The sequence below is a fragment of the Podarcis pityusensis genome (genome assembly GCF_964106645.2).
Source record: "Podarcis pityusensis genome assembly, chromosome: 8".
Taxonomy (NCBI): Eukaryota; Metazoa; Chordata; class Lepidosauria; order Squamata; family Lacertidae; genus Podarcis; species Podarcis pityusensis.
Window position 1 is genome coordinate 11749985 of NC_138033.1, and position 21873 is coordinate 11771857.

The 21873-nt window shown below is 47.7% G+C and overlaps 1 protein-coding gene and 1 long non-coding RNA gene across 2 annotated transcripts in view; one reads left to right on the forward strand and one right to left on the reverse strand.

Moving 5' to 3' along the window:
- LOC308484594 overlaps positions 1 to 21873 on the reverse strand; it is a 92020-nt gene that overhangs the window by 63295 nt on the left and 6852 nt on the right. The gene's annotated exons all lie outside the window — the stretch shown is intronic.
- The window catches only part of CADM4 (cell adhesion molecule 4), a 133013-nt gene continuing 126519 nt past the window's right edge, over positions 15380 to 21873 (forward strand). The window contains exon 1 of the mRNA XM_081019077.1: positions 15380 to 15554. Coding sequence (XP_080875203.1) covers positions 15470 to 15554 — 85 coding nt within the window. The 5' untranslated portion in view covers positions 15380 to 15469. The remainder of the gene's footprint in view (positions 15555 to 21873) is intronic.

Consider the following 21873-nt stretch of genomic DNA (forward strand, 5'->3'; position numbering starts at 1 on the left):
CTCACAAGGTTCGTTGTGGCGATTGAGGAGGGGGACCATGTGTGCCACCTTCAGCTTGCAGAGAGCGGTGGAATAGAAATGCAATAAAATAAAACAAACAGTTTGAAATTGAGAAAAAAGAAGTGACCTTCAGGATTCAGCAGTCTAGGAAATACTGATCTGTTGAATGACACAAAGCTGTATTCAGACAGCCACAGAGCTTGAATTTGACAAGCTTCGTAACCCAGTCAAGGATGCCAGGTTTATTTTATCCCAGGGTTTGGGGAATCTGTGGCCCTGGAGATGTTGATGGGTTCCAAGTCCCATCAGCCCAAATTGCATGGCTAATGATCTGGGATGCTGGGAGTTGTAGTCTGGCAACGTCTGAAGCTTCCCTCATCCCTCTTTTATGCCATGACCTGAACAATTCACAGGACTGAAATGAACATGCGGTGCATTTTTTTAAAAAGACTGTTATAGTTTCTTTTTTCCCAAAGACATGCCAGTTCACATTTAAATCGGAGACATAAGTTGTATTCTGAGTCACTGGGGCCTCATGCCTTTGATCATCCTGCACAGAGATTTTGGTCTCTGGTGCAGTATTTGCGTCCCTTAGAATCTCTGCTGTCAGATAATGGTTGCTGTTCACTCCCTTCAAAAACATCTAAGCAGTGGCTTCATTCCTTTTGTTTTTACCCTTCCCTTTTATGCCTTTTGGGTGCCTCCCCGCCCTTCCAAATTTCCAGATGTAACAAGTATGCAAGCTGAGATCATTTTAAGAAGAATAAATAACACCCGCATGTATTGAATTGGTGAGTAGAGATGCTGTAGCGCAGGGCATAAATACATAAGAAATGCCTGTTGGATCAAGCCAATGGCCCATCTTAGTCCAGCATCCTGTTATCACAGTGGCCAACCAGATGTTTGTGGGGAACCTGCAAGCAGGATCCAAGCACAAGAGCAGCTCTCCCCTCCTATGGTTTCCAGCAGATGGCATTCCGAAGCATTGCTGCCTCTGATCTTGGATATCATGGCTAGTAAGTCATTGATAGCTGTACCCTCTGCGATATTGTCCATGCACCTAAGATCATGCATCTTCAAAAGCAGAGACATCATCTTGCCAACAAAGGTCCGTATAGTTAAAGCTATGGTTTTCCCGGTAGTGATGTATGGAAGTGAGAGCTGGACCATAAAGAAGGCTGATCGCCGAAGAATTGATGCTTTTGAATTATGGTGCTGGAGGAGACTCTTGAGAGTCCCATGGACTGCAAGAAGATCAAACCTATCCATTCTTAAGGAAATCAGCCCTGAGTGCTCACTGGAAGGACAGATTGTGAAGCTGAGGCTCTAATACTTTGGCCACCTCATGAGAAGAGAAGACTTACTGGAAAAGACCCTGATGTTGGGAAAGATTGAGGGCACAAGGAGAAGGGGACGACAGAGGACGAGATGGTTGGATAGTGTTCTCAAAGCTACCAGCATGAGTTTGACCAAACTGTGGGAGGCAGTGGAAGACAGGAGTGCCTGGCGTGCTCTGGTCCATGGGGTCACGAAGAGTCGGACACGACTAAACGACTAAACAACAACACCACCACCTAAGATCATGACCTGCGAAATACTGCTCCCATCTGGATGTCCAGTTTTAGAAAGTGCTTTTGGATGGGTACTGCTCAACGCCTCGACATTTACACCATAGGGTCCCCTCGGGGTTCTTTTCCCTCCCGTGGTATTTTAAGCGTTTGCACAAAGCTACTCAATGAGCTCATTCAGAGGCTTGTGGCGAGGTGTCTGTCACCAACATGTGGATAACATCCAAGTCTATTTCTCCTTTTCTTCACATTCAGGTGAAGCATTAGAAAATCCTTAATCAGACCCTGGCTGCAGTAATGAACTGGATGGGGGCCAATCAACTGAAGCTCAATCTGGGCAAGGTGGGAGCTTTTGTGAGCAGGTGGTTCATCTGCCCAAAGGATTCTTAATTATTTTATGCTAGCCAGCCAGGGCTGCTATCCCTCGGAAGTGAAGGCTCGTAGCTTGCAGGAAGGGCTCCTCGCTCCATCTTTGTTGGTAGAGGTGCAATTGGCTTCTGTGGCACAGTTGCAGCTGGTATACCCGCCTCTCTGAACAGAGAGGTTCTGGCCTTTTTTATCCATGATCTGGTAGCCTGCAGGTGTATGCAGAGCTCTCTTTTGAAGACTGGAAGCTGCAGTTAGCACAGGATGCAGCTGCTTGATTGCTGTGCTGTGGTTATATTGCACCTGTGCGCCACTGGCTCCCAGTCTGTTTCTGGGTCCAATTAAAGGTGTTGGTTTTGATCTTCAAACTTTCACAGCTTAGGACCAGAGTATTTAGAATCTTAGATCTTAGAATTATAGAGTTGGAACCCTCTGCAATGCAGGAATCTTTCCCAACATGGGGCTCAAACCCATGACCCCGAGATTAAGAATCTCATGCTCTACCAACTGAGCTATCCCTTGCATGAGCAGATGTACGTACCCACCTGCACATGAAAAGGAAGGTCTCCTCCTGGTGCTTGCCCTCCCCGGCTTCTCAGATGAGCTGGTTTAAAAGAGGGAATGTCTTCTAAGTGATGGCACCCAGATGTGGAACACTTTCCCTGATATCTGCCCAAGGAACATAGGAAGCTGCCTTACCCCAAGTCTGACCATTGGTCAACCTAGGTTAGCATTTTCTGCACTGATTGTGGTTGGTTCTCCAGGATTTCAGATGGTTCTCTCCCAACCTTACCAGGAGATGCCAGAGATTGAACCCACAACCTTCAGCATGCAAAGCAAATGTCCCAACATAAGATCAGGCCAAAGGCCCATGAGTTCAGCATCCTGTTCTCAAAGTGGTCAACCAGATGCCTGTAGGAAACCAGCTAGCAGGGCCTCAGCACAAGAGGACTCTCCCTTAGTGGGATTTCTGGTAAATGGTCTTCAGAGGCATATTTCCTCCAGCTGGGATAGCCATCATGGCTAGTAGCCTTTGAGCCATGACCCTTATAGTCAGATTGAGGTTGAATCCTGACAAGACAGAAGTACTGTTTTGGGGGAACAGGAGATGGGCGGATGTGGAGAACTCCTTGGCCCTGAATGGGGTAATTGTGCCTCTGAAGGACCAGGTGCGCAGCCTGGGAGTCATTTTGGAATCACAGCTGTCCATAGAGGCGCAGGTCAATTCTGTGTCCAGGGCAGCTGTTTACCAGTTCCATTTGATATGCAGGCTGAGACCCTACCTGCCCGCAGACTGTCTCACCAGAGTGGTGCATGCTCTAGTTATCTCCCGCTTGGACTACTGCAACACGCTCTACGTGGAGCTACCTTTGAAGGTGACCTGGAAACTACAACTAATCCAGAATGCGGCAGCTAGACTGATGACTGACAGTGGCCGCCGAGACCACATAACACCGGTCCTGAAAGACCTACATTGGCTCCCAGTACATTTCCAAGCTCAATTCAAAGTGTTGGTGCTGACCTTTAAAGCCCTAAATGGCCTCGGCCCAGTATACCTAAAGGAGCGTCTCCACCACCATTGTTTTGCCTGGACACTGAGGTCCAGCACTGAGAGCCTTCTGGCAGTTCCCTCACTGCGAGAAGCAAAGTTACAGGGAACCAAGCAGAGGGCCTTCTCGGTAGTGGTGCCCGCCCTGTGGAACGCCCTCCCTTCAGATGTCAAAGAGATAAACAACTATCTGACTTTTAGAAGACATCTGAAGGCAGCCCTGTTTAGGGAAGCTGTTGATATTTGATGAATTATTGTATTTTAATATTTTGTTGAAAGCTGCCCAGAGTGGCTGGAGAAACCCAGCCAGATGGGCGGAGTATGTATGTATGTATGTATGTATGTATGTATGTATAAATAAGTTGTTGTTGTTGCACCTGTTAAAGACCTTTTAATTTCCTGAAGCTTTATTTGTGCTGTTCTAAATCTTGCTGTTTTATGCTATTTTGTGCCTTTTAGCATGTTTATATGTTTGTACGTGTGTGCGCCTGCAAGTGATTGGAGATTAGTGGCATTAAAATATTGATAATAAATAAACAAAGGAGCACCCACTTTGTTTTACAGGGTCATGCGGTTGCTCCGGAATAAGTGATGACTCTCAGGGGAAAAAATGCAACACAGGCCTCTTGAGAGATACCCCACCTTTCCAAGGGCATAGGAGTTGTATCTGTCATGCCAAGAAGTGGGAACCTTCCTTGGTGGCGGCTGAGCCACGCAGGTGAATTCTAACAGGGACGCTGGGTGTGGTATGGTTAATTCTGACTCAGCAGAAGTAGTCTGGGAATGAATGGTGGTGCCCTGACCCGTGAAACAGGTTCTGGTGATGCAGGCTGTGTGCAAGTTTTCCTCTGAGCCCACGATACCTGCCCTGTTCCCCTGCCGCTTTGCTAACAAGCAGTGACTTGTCTCTTTGTTCAGAGCTCAGAGGTATGAAAGCCACTATAGAAAACCAGGCTCGGGCTCATTTAGAAACATCCATTGATGGATCTTTTTCTCTCCCCCCTTCCCCCACCCATCCTGTTTTGCAAAAATACACCGCACCCCCGGGGTTCATTCACAAAACCTGGTTGATAACAGCTGGACATTTCTGGGCGATCGATCAGGATATCAGCTCTCTTTGTGAGAGCAAAAAGGGCAATCTTAGTTGCTGAAAGAAATGCTGAGCTTGAACTCTGGCCCTGGCTCTCAACAATTTAATAAATAAAAGAGCGGGGGTATGATTTTGGATGGTTGTTGCACACAGCTCCCTTCTGTAAAAAAGCTGAGCCCTGCCATGCCTTTGAGAAGCTGCTTGGTCTTGTGTCCTTTTTCCAGCAGACCCACTAGGCATGACCTAGGTAGCAACAGTCACAGCACCTTTACCACTCCTGACTGCTGCTTTTGCCACAATTGCAAACAACTGAGCACAGGGATGAGTGTGGGCTAAGAAGACAAAAGGCCATGCACCTATACATTTTTTATTTGGGCACCGCTTAGTGTTTGACTGCAACAGAGGTGAGCAGCTTCAGCTGTCGGGGTGCAAGCAGATAATTTTCTCTTCTGCAGCTAAAAGCATCATTGCCGGCAAACAGGATGGAGCAGTGCAGCTGCATCTCACAAGCCCTTTTAGCTGCTCTAAACCCACAGTGTTCCTCTGATTGTTCCACATTCCCTGCACAGCAATGGATTCCCAGTGCTCTCCCATGTGTCTGACTCTCCAGTATCCTCTTGTGTGCTGTGTCATCACCACCTAATAGCAGCCTCTGTTTCAAAGGAGCCATTCCTGTGGCACAGTTGCAGTGCATTGCACAGAGGCTGGGCAAAGCAATGGGACTGGATCTATCTTCTGCCCACAAGTCTGCTAGAATATTACAGAGAACCCTTCAAAATAGGCAGAGGTACCAGGGTAGATATGGGGGGTGGGGTGGGGTTCTTGGCAGTCAAGCAGGACTACATACAGATGAAAATTTGAAAGCTACTGGAATAATAATGATAATAATAATAACAAAATACTGTAGATTTAAGGTCTGACATTGGGAAGGAGGGAGAATAAGGAGGAGTAATGAAATTTAGGATATTCCCCCCCCCCCCGCATCCCCTCCCTCTGTCTGGAGATAAGGTTGAAACAGATGAGTCATAAGACTCCTTACAATGTTGTTAAGGGACAAATTCATTTGCGGCCAAATACATGAATTTGTATTTGAGTCAAGCACACTCGCATACCCTGCTGGAAGGTAGGAGAGACTGTAAGGTGCCTTTCGTTACGTACTCAAAGGTAGCAACTACAATTACTAACCCTCAGTCTGAATCTCTGAACAGTTTTGAAATACCAGATGGGGTTTCTTTGGGGCTTCCTTTTAAGTTGTGAAATCTCGTTGGCCTGTACAAAGTAGCCAGAGGGACATAGGTGGGGTCAGTCCAGGCTAACCAAGAGGCTTAACCAACACCAGACACTCAATTCTGTTCATTTAACAATCAAGTTGGAGACATTCAGAAATGGGAAATAGCGAAACAAAACAAAACAAAACAAAATAGAGAATCAACTAGCTTACCTTTATATCAGATGAAGTGGATTGTAGCCCAAGAAAGCGTATGCGGCAGTAAATCTGTTAGTCTTTAAGATGCCACAACCACTCCATTGGAAACTATTGTTTTCTGAATCAATGAACCTTGTTTTTTTTGCCTGTGACTGTCTTCGATATACAATTGCCAGGGCAGAGGCTAGACTTGGCAGATGTCAGTTCCTGATGCCGACATTTCATTCCTGACCCCTGTTGCTTTGCTGCCAAAGTCTGTGGGCCAGAGACTTCCATCGAGGCTCAAATCCATCGTTATCTGGAAACTCTAAGCTCAGGAGAACTCCAGCGGTAACTGAGAACTGAACCTTGCATGTACCTATGAGAACAACTTCAGTCGGATGCTCCTTTGTACCTTTGTGTGTACACAGTGTTTGCATTTTCTGAGATTCACAGCAAGGGCATCTGCTGATCAATCAAAGTAAACCCCTTGTTGGTAGCAGACCCGGGTGTCACTGTGGATTACACAAGGATGCTTCAAAGAGCCAGGAGAGGGTTCAGGCAACCCAGTAACAATGTTAAAAAAAGGAAAAAAGGGAAAAGTTAACAAAAATTCCCCAGCGCGTCAGATGATTCATTTTCCTCGAATGAAAACCGACTCACATTTCAAAGGAAGAGCTTATGAGAGCTGGCTGTGCTTGAAGGAGAACTCAGCAGAATAGACCAATAAACCAATGAGCAAAAGATGATTGGGGAAAATTCTGGGCCATGGGAAAGGTGACATTCATGGGTCCGTGCCACTTCCTACTCCTTTCACTGTGCAGTGGAGCAGAGGGGAGCCGTGCTCTCCAAATGTCTGATAGCGGAACCACATTTTTCTCTCAATTAAAAGTGGAGGCAGGTATCATAGCTCAGCCGGCAGAGCATGGGCTTTGCATCCCGAAGGTCCAGGTTCAATCCCTGGCATCTCTGAGATGTGGAAAGGCTTCAGTCTGATCTCTTGAAGATCCTCCAGATATTTTGGACCATAATCCACATCAGCCACAGCCTGCATGGCCTGCGGTCACAGATGATGGGAGCTGTAGTCTAGATAGAATATCTAGAGCATGGATTCCCAAACTGTGGTCCACAAACCACTGGTCGTCCTCAAGCTTCATTCACGTGGTCCATGCAATGTCTGTGAAAAACATTTACTTTTAAATAGTTTTTTTTAAAAAAAAACACATTGCATTTTATTGTATTCTATTCCATAGAATTCAATTTGTAGTACAATATAATGCAATATAAGAAAACAAAAAACTATTTAAAAGCAGAAGAAGAAGAGGAGTTTGGATTTGATATCCCACTTTATCACTACCCGAAGGAGTCTCAAAGCGGCTAACAATCTCCTTTCCCTTCCTCCCCCACAACAAACACTCTGTGAGGTGAGTGGGGCTGAGAGACTTCAGAGAAGTGTGACCAGCCCAAGGTCACCCAGCAGCTGCATGTGGAGGAGCGGAGACGCGAACCCGGTTCACCAGATTACGAGTCTACTGTTCTTAATCACTACACCACACTGGCTCTCAGCATCTAGCACTTTGCATTACTTCATGGAGGAGAGGGCTATCGAAGGCTACTAGCCAGGGCTTTTTTTCAGTCAGAGCTCATAGGAGCTCAGCTCTGGCACTTTCCAGGTGGGCGCTGTTGCCATTTGAAGACAACAAGGGAGAAGTTCATGGTGAGCTCCGGCTCCTCTTTTTCTGGAAAAATAGCAGTGCTGCTAGCCATGCAGGCTGTGCTCTGCCTCCACAGTTGGGATCACTTCTGAATACTTCTGAATATCAGCTGCTGGAAGCCACAGGAGGGGAGAGGGCTCTTCCGCTTGGATCTTGCTTGTGGACTGCCTACACACATCTGGTTGGCCACTGTGAGAACAGGATGCTGGACTTGATGGGCCATTGGCCTGAACCAAGAGGTTCTTCTTATATTCTTATTAAAATTGTCATATAACAGGTAGAAGAATCGTTAAGGGGTCTGTCAAGTTCCTCAGCAATTTTTCAGTGGTCCATGGGTGGGAATGAGAACTACTGGTCCTAGAGTATATGTAAATATGATATAAATTAGTGTATGGTTAAATAATACAGCAGCAGTGAGACTTCCTGGACTGGGGAAACCAGGTGTAGACAATATTGAATTACATGGACCAGTGGTCTGACTCAGTAGATAGCTGCTTCCTAAGTTCCATTGTTGGGCCCAGAAAGGTTTACAGTGGTACCTCGGGTTAAGTACTTAATTCGTTCCGGAGGTCTGTTCTTAACCTGAAGCACCACTTTAACTAATGGGGACTCTCGCTGCTGCTGCGCCGCCGGAGCACGATTTCTCTTCTCATCCTGAAGCAAAGTTCTTAACCCGGGGTACTATTTCTGGGTTAGTGGAGTCTGTAACCTAAAGTGTATGTAACCTGAAGCGTATGTAACCCGAGGTACCACTGTACTTGTAGATTGCACAAAAATAAGAACTGTCTACCTTTTGTTTTGGACACGCACATCTTCTGCATACTTCACCTGAGGTGGTTTTGCTTTGCTCTCCACAACAAGAATGGTCGAGGCAATCTCGTTGCAGAGACAGAGCTATGGGGTGGGATTTCCCAACCTCAAGTGAAGACTGAATGGAAGAAGGTCAGGCAGCGACTCGTGCAGAGATATGGCAGGCAGCCTCCCCTGAGAGCAAGTCATCAAGCTGTACCTTTTGCATCGGCAATGAATGATCAGTCCATTTCCATCTGATACAGAGGGTGTAATTGCTCAGTCCCAGCAGAGGCTGACTGGAAGACAGCAGGCCCAGGAGCACTGACTCTGTCAGAGACAGAAGGTGCAAATTTACTTAATTAGTAATTTGAATTCTCCCACCATCCAGTTTGAGAATTACTGGGGCTCAGTAATAGTGCAGTTTGCAAGGGTTCCTCTGCTTGCTCGATTGCTGCCGCCCCCCTAGGGTCTGGCCCAGCAATTTGGGATCTCCTGATTCGCATTCTGCTCTGCCTAACATCTGAAAAGGGAAGGAGGAGAAGCCTAAAGTGGGAAGAAAAAACCTTCTTGTGGTGAGTCTTTACCACTAAAAGGGAATAGGTTCCCCACAGATGGTTACTATTCTGACAATTTATCCACTTCTTAAAGATCAAAAAGGCCTAGCAGAATAGATCTTGTTTATTGAGATTGCTAGCTTAAGTCCCTATTTCCCCTGCCCCTTTTCTATGTAGCTTGGCTCACTTGCATTCATCATCTTAGTTTGCTGTATAAGCACCATTTTGGGGTACTCTGGATATCTTCATATAGCACAGCATAGTAGGTTGGTGGTCAGAGGCAGAATTTACAATGGCCTGCTGAGATGGGAAGTTCTGGCAACTGCACATAGGTTGAGTCTCTCTCTGGCTTCTGGAGAGTGGCAAAACCTATTTCACCCGTATCTGGCAGCTTTCATCCATGTTTCTCCCTGGTTCGCTGCTTCCTGTTTGTAAATTACTGCATTTTGTGGCTTTAAAAATTGCAGAAGGTTTAGTGCTCTGTTATTACGAATGCAAGCCACCTTGAAAGCAGGGTCGCGGATTTAAAAACTACTAACAAAAATATACGCAAGCAGGGGGCATCTGTTTTTCTTTCTGAGTGCTGCACTCTTAGGACTCTGCAATTAAAAAAACCCAAACAATTTATGGGATAGGTGCAGGCTGGAGCACTTCTACTTTTCAATGTGTTTGTGAGTAGTGATGAGGAAAAGGCCTCAAGAGGCCATGGAGATGCCCTAATTTCGAATTCTGCTCCACAGCCAATCTTCGTGGGGTGCTGCTTGCTTATGAAAGGTCTGAGTGGGCCTATGGTTGCCAACTGACCAGGAAAAACTAGCCTTGCCTGATCCTGCGCCTTCAGCAACAGCTTGATCTGCAGAAATTAGCAGGTGATGCTCAGCATTATCACTTGCTGCTGTCCAAGGATCAATCTGTTGTTCAAGGCCCAGGAGCAGAGGATGGTAATGGAGCTGGCATCCCTGTCACCAGGTTATTCTTCCTATTCATGCCAGCTGGTCCAGACTTTGGCAGGTGTCGCTGTAGCTTCGCCATCTTTCTTAAAAGTGCCAGAGCAAACGCTCCAGCTTCTCTCCATCATGCGTAACCTTTTGCTTGCTCTGGTGTCTGCTGTATAGACTATCACATTTCCCTGTCTGGCTGTTTAGTTAGTTTGGGCCAATTTAATCTCCCCTCATAACTCAGGCCTTGCAGCCCTTCTGATGTGTGAAGTGCCTTCCCTTCATCTCTGCCTTTCTGCTCCATTGCCCAGTTCAATTTGGTCGCTCCTTGCCCTCCTCATCCTCCTTGCTTGTCTCAGCATAAGTGTACACTCTTGTTAACCTTTCTCCTCCGCTCCGCGAGGATAAGATCGCGGCCTGGAAGTTTCCCTCCTCTTCCTTTATAGGGTTGCCTGCTCAAGGTATCCTGACAAACAGTTTCCTGCATTTCCTTTCCTTCTGACCCCACTGTTTGCACCCACACCCACACCCACACCCACACCCCCACCCCCACACACACACCCTGTGTATACACACGTGTAACTGGGGCTGGGAGAGAAATCCAGTTCAGTTCATGCTTAAATGCAAGCCAGCTTAATTCACAGCATGCAAAATGAAACACAGGCATCCACTGAAATTCGTACGTCTTTGAATTTTGCAGGTCTCCAGGTAAGTCACATGTACAGAAATGCATATAGTAGGGGGAAGTCTGCATAAAAGCATATGCATTCATTAATATACTCCAAAAAAGCCTTAAATCAGGGGAAAATTTCTTAGCTATGTGGTCAAGAATATGTGCCACCACTGCTCTTGATTTCTCAGGTTGGAGGATGACTTCAGATTTTAAACTTTAAAACTGGATGTAAAGTGATGCCAAGACAACTCAGCTCATCTCTTAAGCCAGAGGTTTCAAGTGTACCTACTCAGCCTGCTGCTCAGGTGTTAACTCTCAATGGGCAATTCCAAGGTCCCCGCTTCTCTTTATTCATACGGTTCCTTACCTTTCAACTGATCTTGGATCCGATAGACCTTCCAGTAGAGGAATGTCCTCTGTCAGGTGGGACACATGGCCACCCTGCTTCCACAAGTCTGCCCTGCTCTCCTTTCCCAGCAATCTGCACCTCTTAATTGAATTTTGAATAAGAAGTGCTAATGGCTCCATCCATCTTTTCTGCCTTGACAAACTGCCCACAATGGATGAGGGCCAGCAGTTCTAACTGGTCTCCCACCTACTTTTGTCTTATTGTTATATCCCAGTTTGTCGAAAGATTCATAGTGCCAGGTTAGGAATATAACATGTGTATGTATGGGAGAGCATCTGGGTGCTCTGGAGCTTGGGAACTCATTCCGTGAACGTGAGCTCATTGGAAGCACCAAGAAATCTTGGCCTTGTTTGCTTGTCACTTCAAACCATAGTTATTTTGGCACTACAGGCAAACAACAAGGGAATAAGCAGTAAGTGAAGGTCTGCATCATGAACGGGGGGGGGGGGGGATAAAAATCTGCATTGGGATCTGTTGCTCTATGGATCCTGCCACCTGAGGCAGTTGCCTTTCCTTGCCCTGTGAATGGGCCGGCCCTGAGTTATGCCAGCATTAGGCTAAGCTAGTTTCCAAACCCAGAACCATGGTTTGTCTCTCTCCAAACAAACCATGAGCAGTAAGCCAAGAACAGCTTGTGGTTGGTTTGGAGAGAGACAAACTACGATCCCAGCTAAACCATGGCTTAGGTTTGCATAGTGTAGCAATACATCAGGAATGGAGGAAGATTTTTTTCTCTGTGCACCAGCATCTGGTGTGTTCACCTTTATACCATAGTTAAGACCAGGGATGTGGGTGGCGCTGTGGTCTAAACCACTGAGCTTCTTGGGCTTGCTTATCAGAAGGTTGGCAGTTCGAATCCCTGCGATGGGGCGAGCTTCCATTGCTCTGTCCCAGTTCCTGCCAACTTAGCAGTTCAAAAGCACACCAGTGCAAGTAGATAAATAGGTAGTGCTGCGGTGGGAAGGTAAATGGCGTTTCCATGCGCTCTGGTTTCTGTCACAGTGTCCCATTGCACCAGAAGCAGTTTAGTCAAGCTGGCCACATGACCCGGAAAAGCTGTCTGTGGACAAACGCCAGCTCCCTCGGCCTGAAAGCGAGATGAGCGCCGCAACCCCATAGTCACCTTTGACTGGACTTAACCATCCAGGGGTCCTTTACCTTTTACTTTTTACCATAGTTAAGCGTAACTGTGGTTTAGAGTGATGTTTGAGCTAGTCCTGGTGATTTGGTGGTGCAAGTCAGTGTTGGAGTTTAAACATGTAATATTTCCCGCTTCTGAGCTGTATTTATTTAGCTCTTATATCTTAGTAGGTTTGTGTATACTGTTCTTGGGTGGTTATTTTATATTTGTCCACAGTCTCCTGGACTAGGCAACCTGCTGCTACTGTTTTTTTTAAAGTGTAAAAATGTGTTTTGTTTTGAACCATAGGTGCAACATCCTTGACTGAGGACTTACCCCCAGTCACCTGGTATAAGGTAAGGCAGTACTTTCCAGACCGTACATCTGAGCACATAATTGCTTCCCTTCCAAGCTGCAATAACAGTTTAACAACCAAGAGGAAGAGCTTTTACTGCTGAAGCATTAAATGTTTTTTGCCTAATGATTGAAAATAGTAAAATCCTAGCCTCTGATGGTTAAGGCAGCATTAAAGGGGAATAATAAGGGCTGGCATTTAGACAGGGCCTTTCATCTTAGAGGATCAGTTGTAACCTACATATAGATGGAGGGGCTTTTGTCCATTCATTTAGGGCCAGCGTCTCCGGTGGAGTTTTGTCCCAAGTGCCAAGCCACTAGGGGGCGCAACACAACCATTCAGGGTCACAAACACAAATATCACACCTCCTTTCTGTAATAGGGGGTAATTTAGTGGCTACCTGCAGAATAGTCCCAGTGGTGCAGCTAGATGGTTTTTCAAGTCTGGACTTAATGGTCTTAGAGGGGGCACTTACCCAGCACTCCACTTCTGCTTCACTTTAAGGACAGGTGTCTGCCCCACTCCACTTCTAGTGTGGGTTTATGGCAAAATTGGTGCACATGTTTTGTAGAATTTGCTACCTGCTTAGATTGTAACTTTGCTGTCCGAGGCAGCATATCACTCCTGTTTCATAAAATATACCAGGCGTTCTTTATTCCTCTGCTTGAGAGCTTCTTGTGGTCATAAGGTTAAGGGTTAACACACATCTATAACAGGCACATGTTATAACTCCAGCAAAAAGATCCTAAAACCTCTTGGCAGTGTGTATATGAACATACAGGAGTGCTGGCTGCACACCTGTGAGTCCAGGTGCACACTGGTAACAATGGAAGATGGCACAACCTTCCCCTAATACCCAAACCAATGGAACAAGAAAGGAGATTCTATTGAACATCATGAAGAACTTTCTGACAGTACACGCTGTTTGACAGCGGAACGAGCTCCTTTGGGATGTTGTAGACTCTCCTTCATTGAAGGTTTTAAATCAGAGGTTGGATGGCCATCAGTCATGGATGCTCTAGCTGAGATTCTTGCATTACAGAGGGTTGGACTAGATGACCCTTGGGGGTCCCTTCTGACTCTAAGATTTTATGATTCCTTTTCATTCTGCTGATTGCAGCCCTGGGCCATCTGCCCTAAGCTCTTGCCCTGACAATACCTTTCTCCCCAGTGCTCCAGACACAGAAACCAAACAGTCAGGTCAAGATGAACCTTTTTGGTTCAGGCCTCTGCAGAATGTACCCTTCTATTTGACCAAAGAGAAAATGAAAAGTGAATGTTAATGTATTGCATTGTTTAATTGAATGGAGCTGTTTGTGACCCACCCTGGGACTGCATGGTGAAGAGAGGGTCATAAACACCAATAAATATTTATTTTAGATAGTTTATATTCCCACTCATCCGCAGTAAACACCAATCAAGAGCAATATCATTCAAAGCGGCTTGTAACATTTTAAAAGAATAAAATGCCCTAACCAAGGATGCAACAATATTATATTTTAACCGCTGTGTGGGGCACAATTAAGCTTTCTGTTGTGGCCTCAGTCAGCGAAATTTGAGCTGGCACTGGTAAAGAGATCTCTGATATTTTAAAAAAGAGAAAAGGAAAGATGGGATCTGAAAATCTGTCCTGTGTGCAGAGACACGGATGTATACATTTAAAGCACATATGAAGCATGCACACACACCCCAAGAATCATGGGAATTGCAGTTTCTTCGGGGTGCTGGGAACTCTGAGTTGTAAGCTAAGTTCCCATTATTACTTGGAGGAAGTGAGATGAGTTGAATTGTGTGCATCCCAGCCACACTTTAGGGTGCAGGAAGCTGACCTTGAGAGGGCAGAACTCCTTTCACGCTCCAAGGCAGATGTACCTGCTACAGCTTCTTCTCATTTTGAAGGATCCTGGATCAAATGCGAGAACTGCTTTTCGCTTTCTCATCGGTCAAATGGAAGGGTATAACTTTGCTCTCAGTTCTGTCTGTAGATTGCTTAATGGAGCTGCGGATTGTTAAGAGCGGCCCACCAAATGTGCCGTGGATGTGATTAGTAGATACCGAGTTTCCTTCCATTGAAATACAACACAATACATTTTGAATGGTTGGTATGGAGCGGTGATGTGAATGCACGGGGAAAAAAAGCCATTAGCTTTGCATTTTGGCAGAAAAAATGATTTTCTTTTAAAGACGCCTCACCAAGAATTACACATTCTGTAATAATGAAAAGGCTGTTTGCAGGAGCTGTTTCCTTTGCATAATGCGCATATGTATAATACATATGCTTTTCAGTGCATATTTCACAATTCCTCACAGCATTAATGCTTGCATATTTTAGGGGGCTCAATTCTTTACCAATCTTGCGACTGGAAATAACTTACAGTAATAACATGATTACTGCTTTAATAATTTTGTTACGTTCACCGTAAGAGGATTACTATTTTGGTTTGTGGTTTTTTTCTCTCTTCAATTCGCTGGCAGCTTTGGGGTGGCGCGGGGCTACAGAACACTGTGCATAACAAAGAATAAATATTTTTTTTTTTTGCATTTCATTTCATTTTTTTATTTTTTATTTGCAAAGGAGCGTTTGCTGCCCTGGACGGCCCCAACCTTCCTCTCTGCCGGGTGCTGATGAACTTCAGGGGGAGAGCAGGAGCCGCGCTTGTTGTTTTTCCTGGAGTGGGCGGTGCCAAGAGGCGGCGCCGCCCCTTCCCCGGAAAGCCCCTCCTCCCCGCTCTCCCTCCCTCCCTCTCCCGCATGGGAGTTGTAAACAGTTGCCTCCCCCTTCTCTGGGCAGGCCCCGCCCCCTGCCGCCGCGGGCCGGCCCCCCTCGCCGCATCTCATTAGCATAGATTAACGCTGGGGGAGCTCGAGTGCAGGTGCAGAGCCGGCGAGAGGGAGAAAGAGAGAGAGAGAAAGAGACCGGAGGGGAAGCGGCAGGATGCGATCGGCAGGGAGCGGCGGCGGCAGGCACTCGCCTTTGGTGGCCGCGGCTGGGATTTTACTGCTGTGCGTTGCTGGCAGAGGTAAGCGCGGAGGAGACGCGGAGATCGGCGCGGGGGGGGGGAGCAGTCTACCCCCCTTCTATCTCTCTCTCCCTCCACACCCCCCCGGCTGCTTCTTTATCCCACCCCCTCCCGGGCTGCTGTGGGCGATTCTGCTCTGGCATTGCCCGCTTGTCCTCTACGCGTTGGAAGCGCTCCTGCAGCGAGCGAGGAAGGAAAGCGCCGGCTGCGCGCAAAGGAGGAACCGCGGAGAGCGCGGGGCAGCAGGGCGGGGGCGAGGAGAGGAGAGGAGAGGAGAGGAGGAGAGACCCCCGCTGCCTGCGCACGGACCCACCGGGTCATCCCCGGCCCGCTTGGGGGGCTGCCCTCCGGGCGCCGGTCTCTCTTACCCCTCCCTGCAGCCTTCCCGGGCTGCCCCGTGCCGCGACTCCGAGGGGTGAAGCTGGCAGGCAAGGCGGGCAGCTGCCGGTTCTTCTTTCACCATAGGGGGGGCCGCTTCCCGGAGGGACCGCGGCCCTGGCGGAGGGAAGGAGGGAGGGCAACCTCTGCGCACTGTAGGGTTTCAACTCCCCCCCCCCTCCGCCTTCGCAACCCGCATTGTGTGACCCTAATATTCGCCGCGGCTGCTGCAGCAAAGGGGTGTGTAGATAGGGGGAAACAATGGCATGGTTCCCACCCGCCCCCTTTTTCTTGTCACTGCAGTGGTGGTGGTGGTTGCCGGGCTTTGTTAGAGGGCGCTTTTTGTGTGTGCCCCCCCACTTTATCCTTCGACCTGTGGGCACATCGGGGCACCCCCTTTTCTGCATGCTCTCTCCCTCGTAGTACCTTTCTTCTTCTCCTTTTTTTTTTTAGCTGGGTGTCGCCTAGGGCAAAGGCTGTGCCCTGGAAGGTTAGGCACCGGTGCCCCGTCAACTTCAAAATTGGATTGCAGGGAGGTGGGGGGCGAGACCTGCCTGCTTATGTCTTTGGGTGGGGTGGGATCCTTGCAGTTCCTTGACCTTTCTCTATCCCCACCCCACCCCACCAACCGTGCAAAATAGTACATTTTCAAGCCCAGTGTCAGGAAAGGTTCCAGTTCCTTACATTGCCATTCTTGTGGCTTCGTTTTCGGCTTTTGCGTGCGTGTATTTACATTTTCGGTTGGTCTAACTTTTTAATCCCCTCCCCACCGGAGATCGCAGTTCTAAAAAAAGGGTATTCAGATAGCTACATCATCTCTTCTCCGCTCCCGCCCGCTTCCCACCTTCCTCCTCTTACTCTCTCCCTCTCATCCTTCCATCCCAGCCTGTGCCTTGAGTTTGTAGAATAGAATATAAAACTGCCTGGCTGTATTCCCGTCGACCTCGGAGCGAATCCACATCCCTCCCTGCTTTTCTTTCATTGATTCATTCTCTCTCTCTCTCTCTCTGCTGAGAATCAAGATGGGCTGACAGTTGGCCTCGTCTCTATGCAAATCTTTCAAATTTTGTTTTGATGCGGGGGGGGGGGGTGGAATTGCAGGAACGTGCACAAGTAAAAATGGCGGTCTCCAAACCCCCCACTCCTCAGTTTTCCAAATCCTGGGTATCCTTCAGTTCCCTTCTGATGCAGTTAGTGTTGGGGTGGCAGTGGGTGGGTGAGTGGCAGGAAGTGACTGGAAAGAGAACAAAGCCGTTCCGAATAGGATTTAGCCTTACCAAGAGGAAACAAAGAAGAAACAAACTAAGTACCGTTTGGTCCCTTTGATAGACCAGCTAGGCTGAAACTAAAAAGACAGAATCTGAGCAGGCTGGCATTCCATGGACTCCCGAAGCTCAACTGGCTTCTGGATCCAGTTTTGTGTGTGTGAGGGAGGAAATGAGCTTCTGCCGCTGCCTCCCACCTTGACATGGGCAGAATTCCTTGAGAAGGTCAAAATTCCAAGTCTCCTTTTGCGGCTCACTGAGGAGGGCAGAGTGCTGAACTTTACTTGCCAGCGGCTGGCACCTCCATCAATCAGCCTCTCTTTGGAGAGGTCAGTCTGTGGATGCTCAGGCAAAAGTTCCAGCATGGCTCCCAGCCTGCAGGCCTGTCAGGTGTGCATCTCCCTAGTGGCGTTGTGTGATCCTTCCGTGCAAGCTGTCCACCTCTCCGTCCTTCACTGCTCAAGGATGCAATTATAAGGCAGGCGAGTGAAGGTTTGGGATGATGAATTAAGCGTGGCGTTGTGCACATGGGGCTTTCTTTGTGTGGGCCTGCATGAGTGCCATTTCCATGCCTTTCATCTTTGCTTCTCTGAGCTGGTCCTCTGTACACTTTCCCTATTGGGAAATGCTTCTTCCACTGCTCCCCCCCCAGAGACCCCCCTCCTATCAAACTAAATTGGTTTATTTCATCATCATGTGAAGCCAGGGAGACAGGTTGTAATGATGAAGGACTTGGAATAAATGGGCACCCAGTCATCCTGGCTCAATCACATCACAAAGCACTTAAAAAATAAAATAAACTTCCTGCATTTATAATCCCACTTTTCCTCTAAGGGGCTCAAGGCCGCATGCTTGATTTCCCCTGACTCCATTTTATCTTCACCACAGCCCTGTGAGGTAGGTTTGGTTGAGAGATTGCAACTGTGATGCCAGCATCAATTAGGGAGCTTTGTGTCTAAGTGGGAATTTGAACCTGGGTCCGGCCTGGTCCTAGTCTAACCACCACATCGTAATGACATCCTCTCCTTTTCCTCCAACTGATGCTGGCTCCTGCGTTTGTCCTAACGGACTACAAAATACAAAGATAGCAAAGAGACCCAACTTTACTTGATCAGCTAGGTTGGTGTGTGCAAGCTTTTGAATTGCACAAAACTCTTCATCAAACAGATTCTTTTCTTAGTGGGGACAAGCATTCCTGGATGATAATGCCTTTCCTTGGAAGTAAATGCAGGACATGTATACAATTGGTTTTTTCTCAGAGTTAAACATCTGGGACCATCACTGTATACATATGGTTCAGGGTTGTATGGAGCAAGCCCTTCTTTTGAAACCCAGAATTCTGGGTTGAATTCAAAATGCCAAATGCAGGGTGTCCCCCCCCCCCTTTTCTTTTCTGGAACTCTTGTTATTGTTTTTGCAACCAGTGACACTGGGGGTTTCCAGTTCAGCACTAGATTGGTTTTCAGTTTTGGTTTTGTTCCCTCCTGCCTTTTAGAGAGCCCGGAAGCTTGTTCACTTTGCCAGCTCTTCCAGGCTTGGCCAGGTTTCACTGGGGGCTGAAAAGTGTGTGTGTGTGTGTGTGTGTGTGTGCAGCTCAAAATAAAGTTGGGGTTACTTCCTCTTGCCCTCTCCCTAACTGCGTCCAAAAAGCAGGGCGGGCAGGGAAGGAAGCCATTCTAGCAACAGGAGAAAAACAACAACCCCACAACCCACAACTTTTGAGGTGTAGAAGGACGTTTGAAAGGCAAAAGCTCTGGCTGCTAAATGAAAGGGTTTGCTCAGCTGAGAGGCGAGATGCTTTTAGAGTTGGAAGACTAGGAGGCTGGCGGGAGTGGGGGTGGGTAGTTTTCATCCAGCAGGGGAAGGAATCGAAGAAAGTGATAGGGAGCAGAGAGCCAGGAGGGCTGAGGATCCGGGGTTGCTTTTAAAAATGGGGGAGTGGGGATGGGAGCCAGCCTTGACTTTAATTTTTGTGACTTTGCAATGAACTCGCTTCCTTCCCTTATCGGAGCCAGCAGGTCCATGCAGTGGGTAATTGCATTCCACTTTAATCAATAGCTGGAGTAAATCTACTTTCTAGGTCACTGAGGGAGGGGTGGGGGTGTATGTGTGTTTCTACTCCCTGTTGCCCCCCTCCTCATTTCCCTACTTCTGTCATCATGCAAGCAGCTGTTTCTTACAAGGGGTGTGCGTGTTAAAAATAAGGTTGCCAGATGAAAACGCCCCCAAATTGGGTACCTGCACCAGCAGTGGCTGTGTAGAACTTCTCCTGTCCGAAACAGGATATGCTTTTGCTTTTTAAAAAAGATGTATTGCGTTGCGCACCTGCTTAGACGTCACAGCCTTTGACCGGGATGCCCCTCCCTGGAACTCTAGTGTCAGGCAAAAGAACTCTGCATATGCTCAAATGCCGTCTTTTCCCTGTAGATACCTGGCCTGGCAACCAGCTCTGGGTTTCTACCCTTCTTTTTGCGAAGTTGGATTCCCTCCCTGCCCCCCCTTTCCTAGGAAGAAGGGACTGTCTCTTAAATAAAAGCACTCTGGCAGCCTGGCTTGTCAGATGAACATTTCTGAAATAAAGGGCTCTCTGGAATAATGGAGTTTGAAGTAAAGGACGGCAATTATTTTCTATGAAGCTCTGATATTTAACGAGGGTGGGGGAGGAACAAAGCAACATCCTGAAAATCGTAGAGGTTTTATGAGGTTCTGGAGTGCTAGGCAGTAGCTCAAAACCAACGTTGCCCGTTCAAAATGTGGAATACTGTAGTGATGTGGGGTTTTGAAACAAAGGGCCACCCATTCCCCTTCTGTGGAACATCAAGGCTCTGGGAGGAACGGGAACCTCTGTTGTGCTCTGCAGTGTTGCAAAGTGAACTAAGGGACACTTCTCAAAATGGGGTGGGCGTCTGACAGCTCTGTATGATTAGCAGCCTTGTTGTTCCTGGTGGGGGGGGGAGTCAGATTTCTCTCCCCCCATTTCCCACAGTTGGTGACTAAGGTGCACACTAAAGCACCCATTCAGTTTCTGAGACAGCCCCCCCCCCCCCAAATCATGAATGCACAGTCCTAAAATTGCATCCAAGGGAAGCTATGCGCGGGCACTCTGGCAACTGGGCCCTTTTATGCAAATGTGCTTACAAAACACTTGCTCTGCTTTGATGCCAGAATTAATTGTCGGGAGGACTTTAAAGAAACATCATTTCTTAATGCACAAAATAGCTGCTGTGGTGCGACTGGGACTCTGGGTGGCTTCTGTTTTCCTGTTTTTTTTTTAATAGCGTTCCAGTTTCTCCCTCCTCTCTTCTGCTTGCTCTCCATTGCTGTTTTGGGTGTTTAGCAAGGGTTGAATAGCGGGAGAGAAGCGCCTCTCCGTCTGTGCCAGGTTTTGTGATGGCTCAAACCCGGAGCTAGTTCTCAGTGACAGGGCTCACTTTCTGTCGCATGCAAAGCAAAACATAGATGCCTCTGTGCATGCACAGACTGCATCCCGCCCCCTGCTCTTTGCTTACGTTTATTATTGTAGGCTAAATGTGAAATTGGACCATAAAGAAGGCTGATCGCCAAAGAATTGATGCTTTTGAATTATGGTGCTGGAGGAGACTCTTGAGAGTCCCATGGACTGCAAGAAGATCAAACGTATCCATTCTTAAGGAAATCAGCTCTGAGTGCTCACTGGAAGGACAGATCGTGAAGCTGAGGCTCCAATACTTTGGCCATCTCATGAGAAGAGAAGACTCCCTGGAAAAGACCCTGATGTTGGGAAAGATGGAGGGCACAAGGAGAAGGGGACGACAGAGGATGATATGGCTGGATGGTGTTCTTGAAGCTACCAGCATGAGTTTGATCAAATTGCAGGAGGCAGTGGAGGACAGAAGTGCCTGGCGTGCTCTGGTCCATGGGGTCACGAAGAGTCGGACACGACTAAACGACTAAACAACAAATGTGAAATACTGCCTCTGGCCCACACCTGTCTCAGGTGTGGGGGACATTCAGTCCTCCAGATGTTGCTGGACTACAACTCCCATCACCCTCTGCAAGCCTGGGATGGTGGGATATGTTGTTCAGCAGTATCTGGAGGGCCAAAGGATCTATTTAAACAGTTAAAATGGGAACAGAGGGATAGCTAGAAAAAGGGGATGGGAAGATGGTTTCAGTGGGTGTCTGTAGCTCAGCAGGGAGCAGTAGTACCCCAAGCTGGAAGCTAAATCCTGTAAATTGGCAGTGGGTACATACAACTGGCTAGTGGTGGCCATCCTGTGACTTACCGGGGATATAAGTGGTCTTGTGGCCAGGCAAGGAGTAGCTGACATGGCGCCCTCCAGATGTTTGGCACTCCAACTCCCATCAGCCCCACTCAGCCTGGCTGATGGGCAGAGATGCTGAGTTGTAGTCCGAAACATCTCAATAGCACCATGTTGGCTACCGCTGGGCTATGCCCAAAGACCAAACCCAAGCCAGACTGTTTGCCCATCAGTGTACCTATTGTTAACCATATCAATATAACCTCCGAAGAACCTGCTGGTTCAGGCCAATGGCCCAGCTAGCCCAACACTAGCCAGTCACAGAGGGGCTGACAGGATGCCTCTGGGAAGCTCAAAAGAAAGATATGAGTGCAACAACGCTCCAGGAATGGGCATTCAAGAGAGGCATACTGCATTCAGCAGTGGAGGTACTGT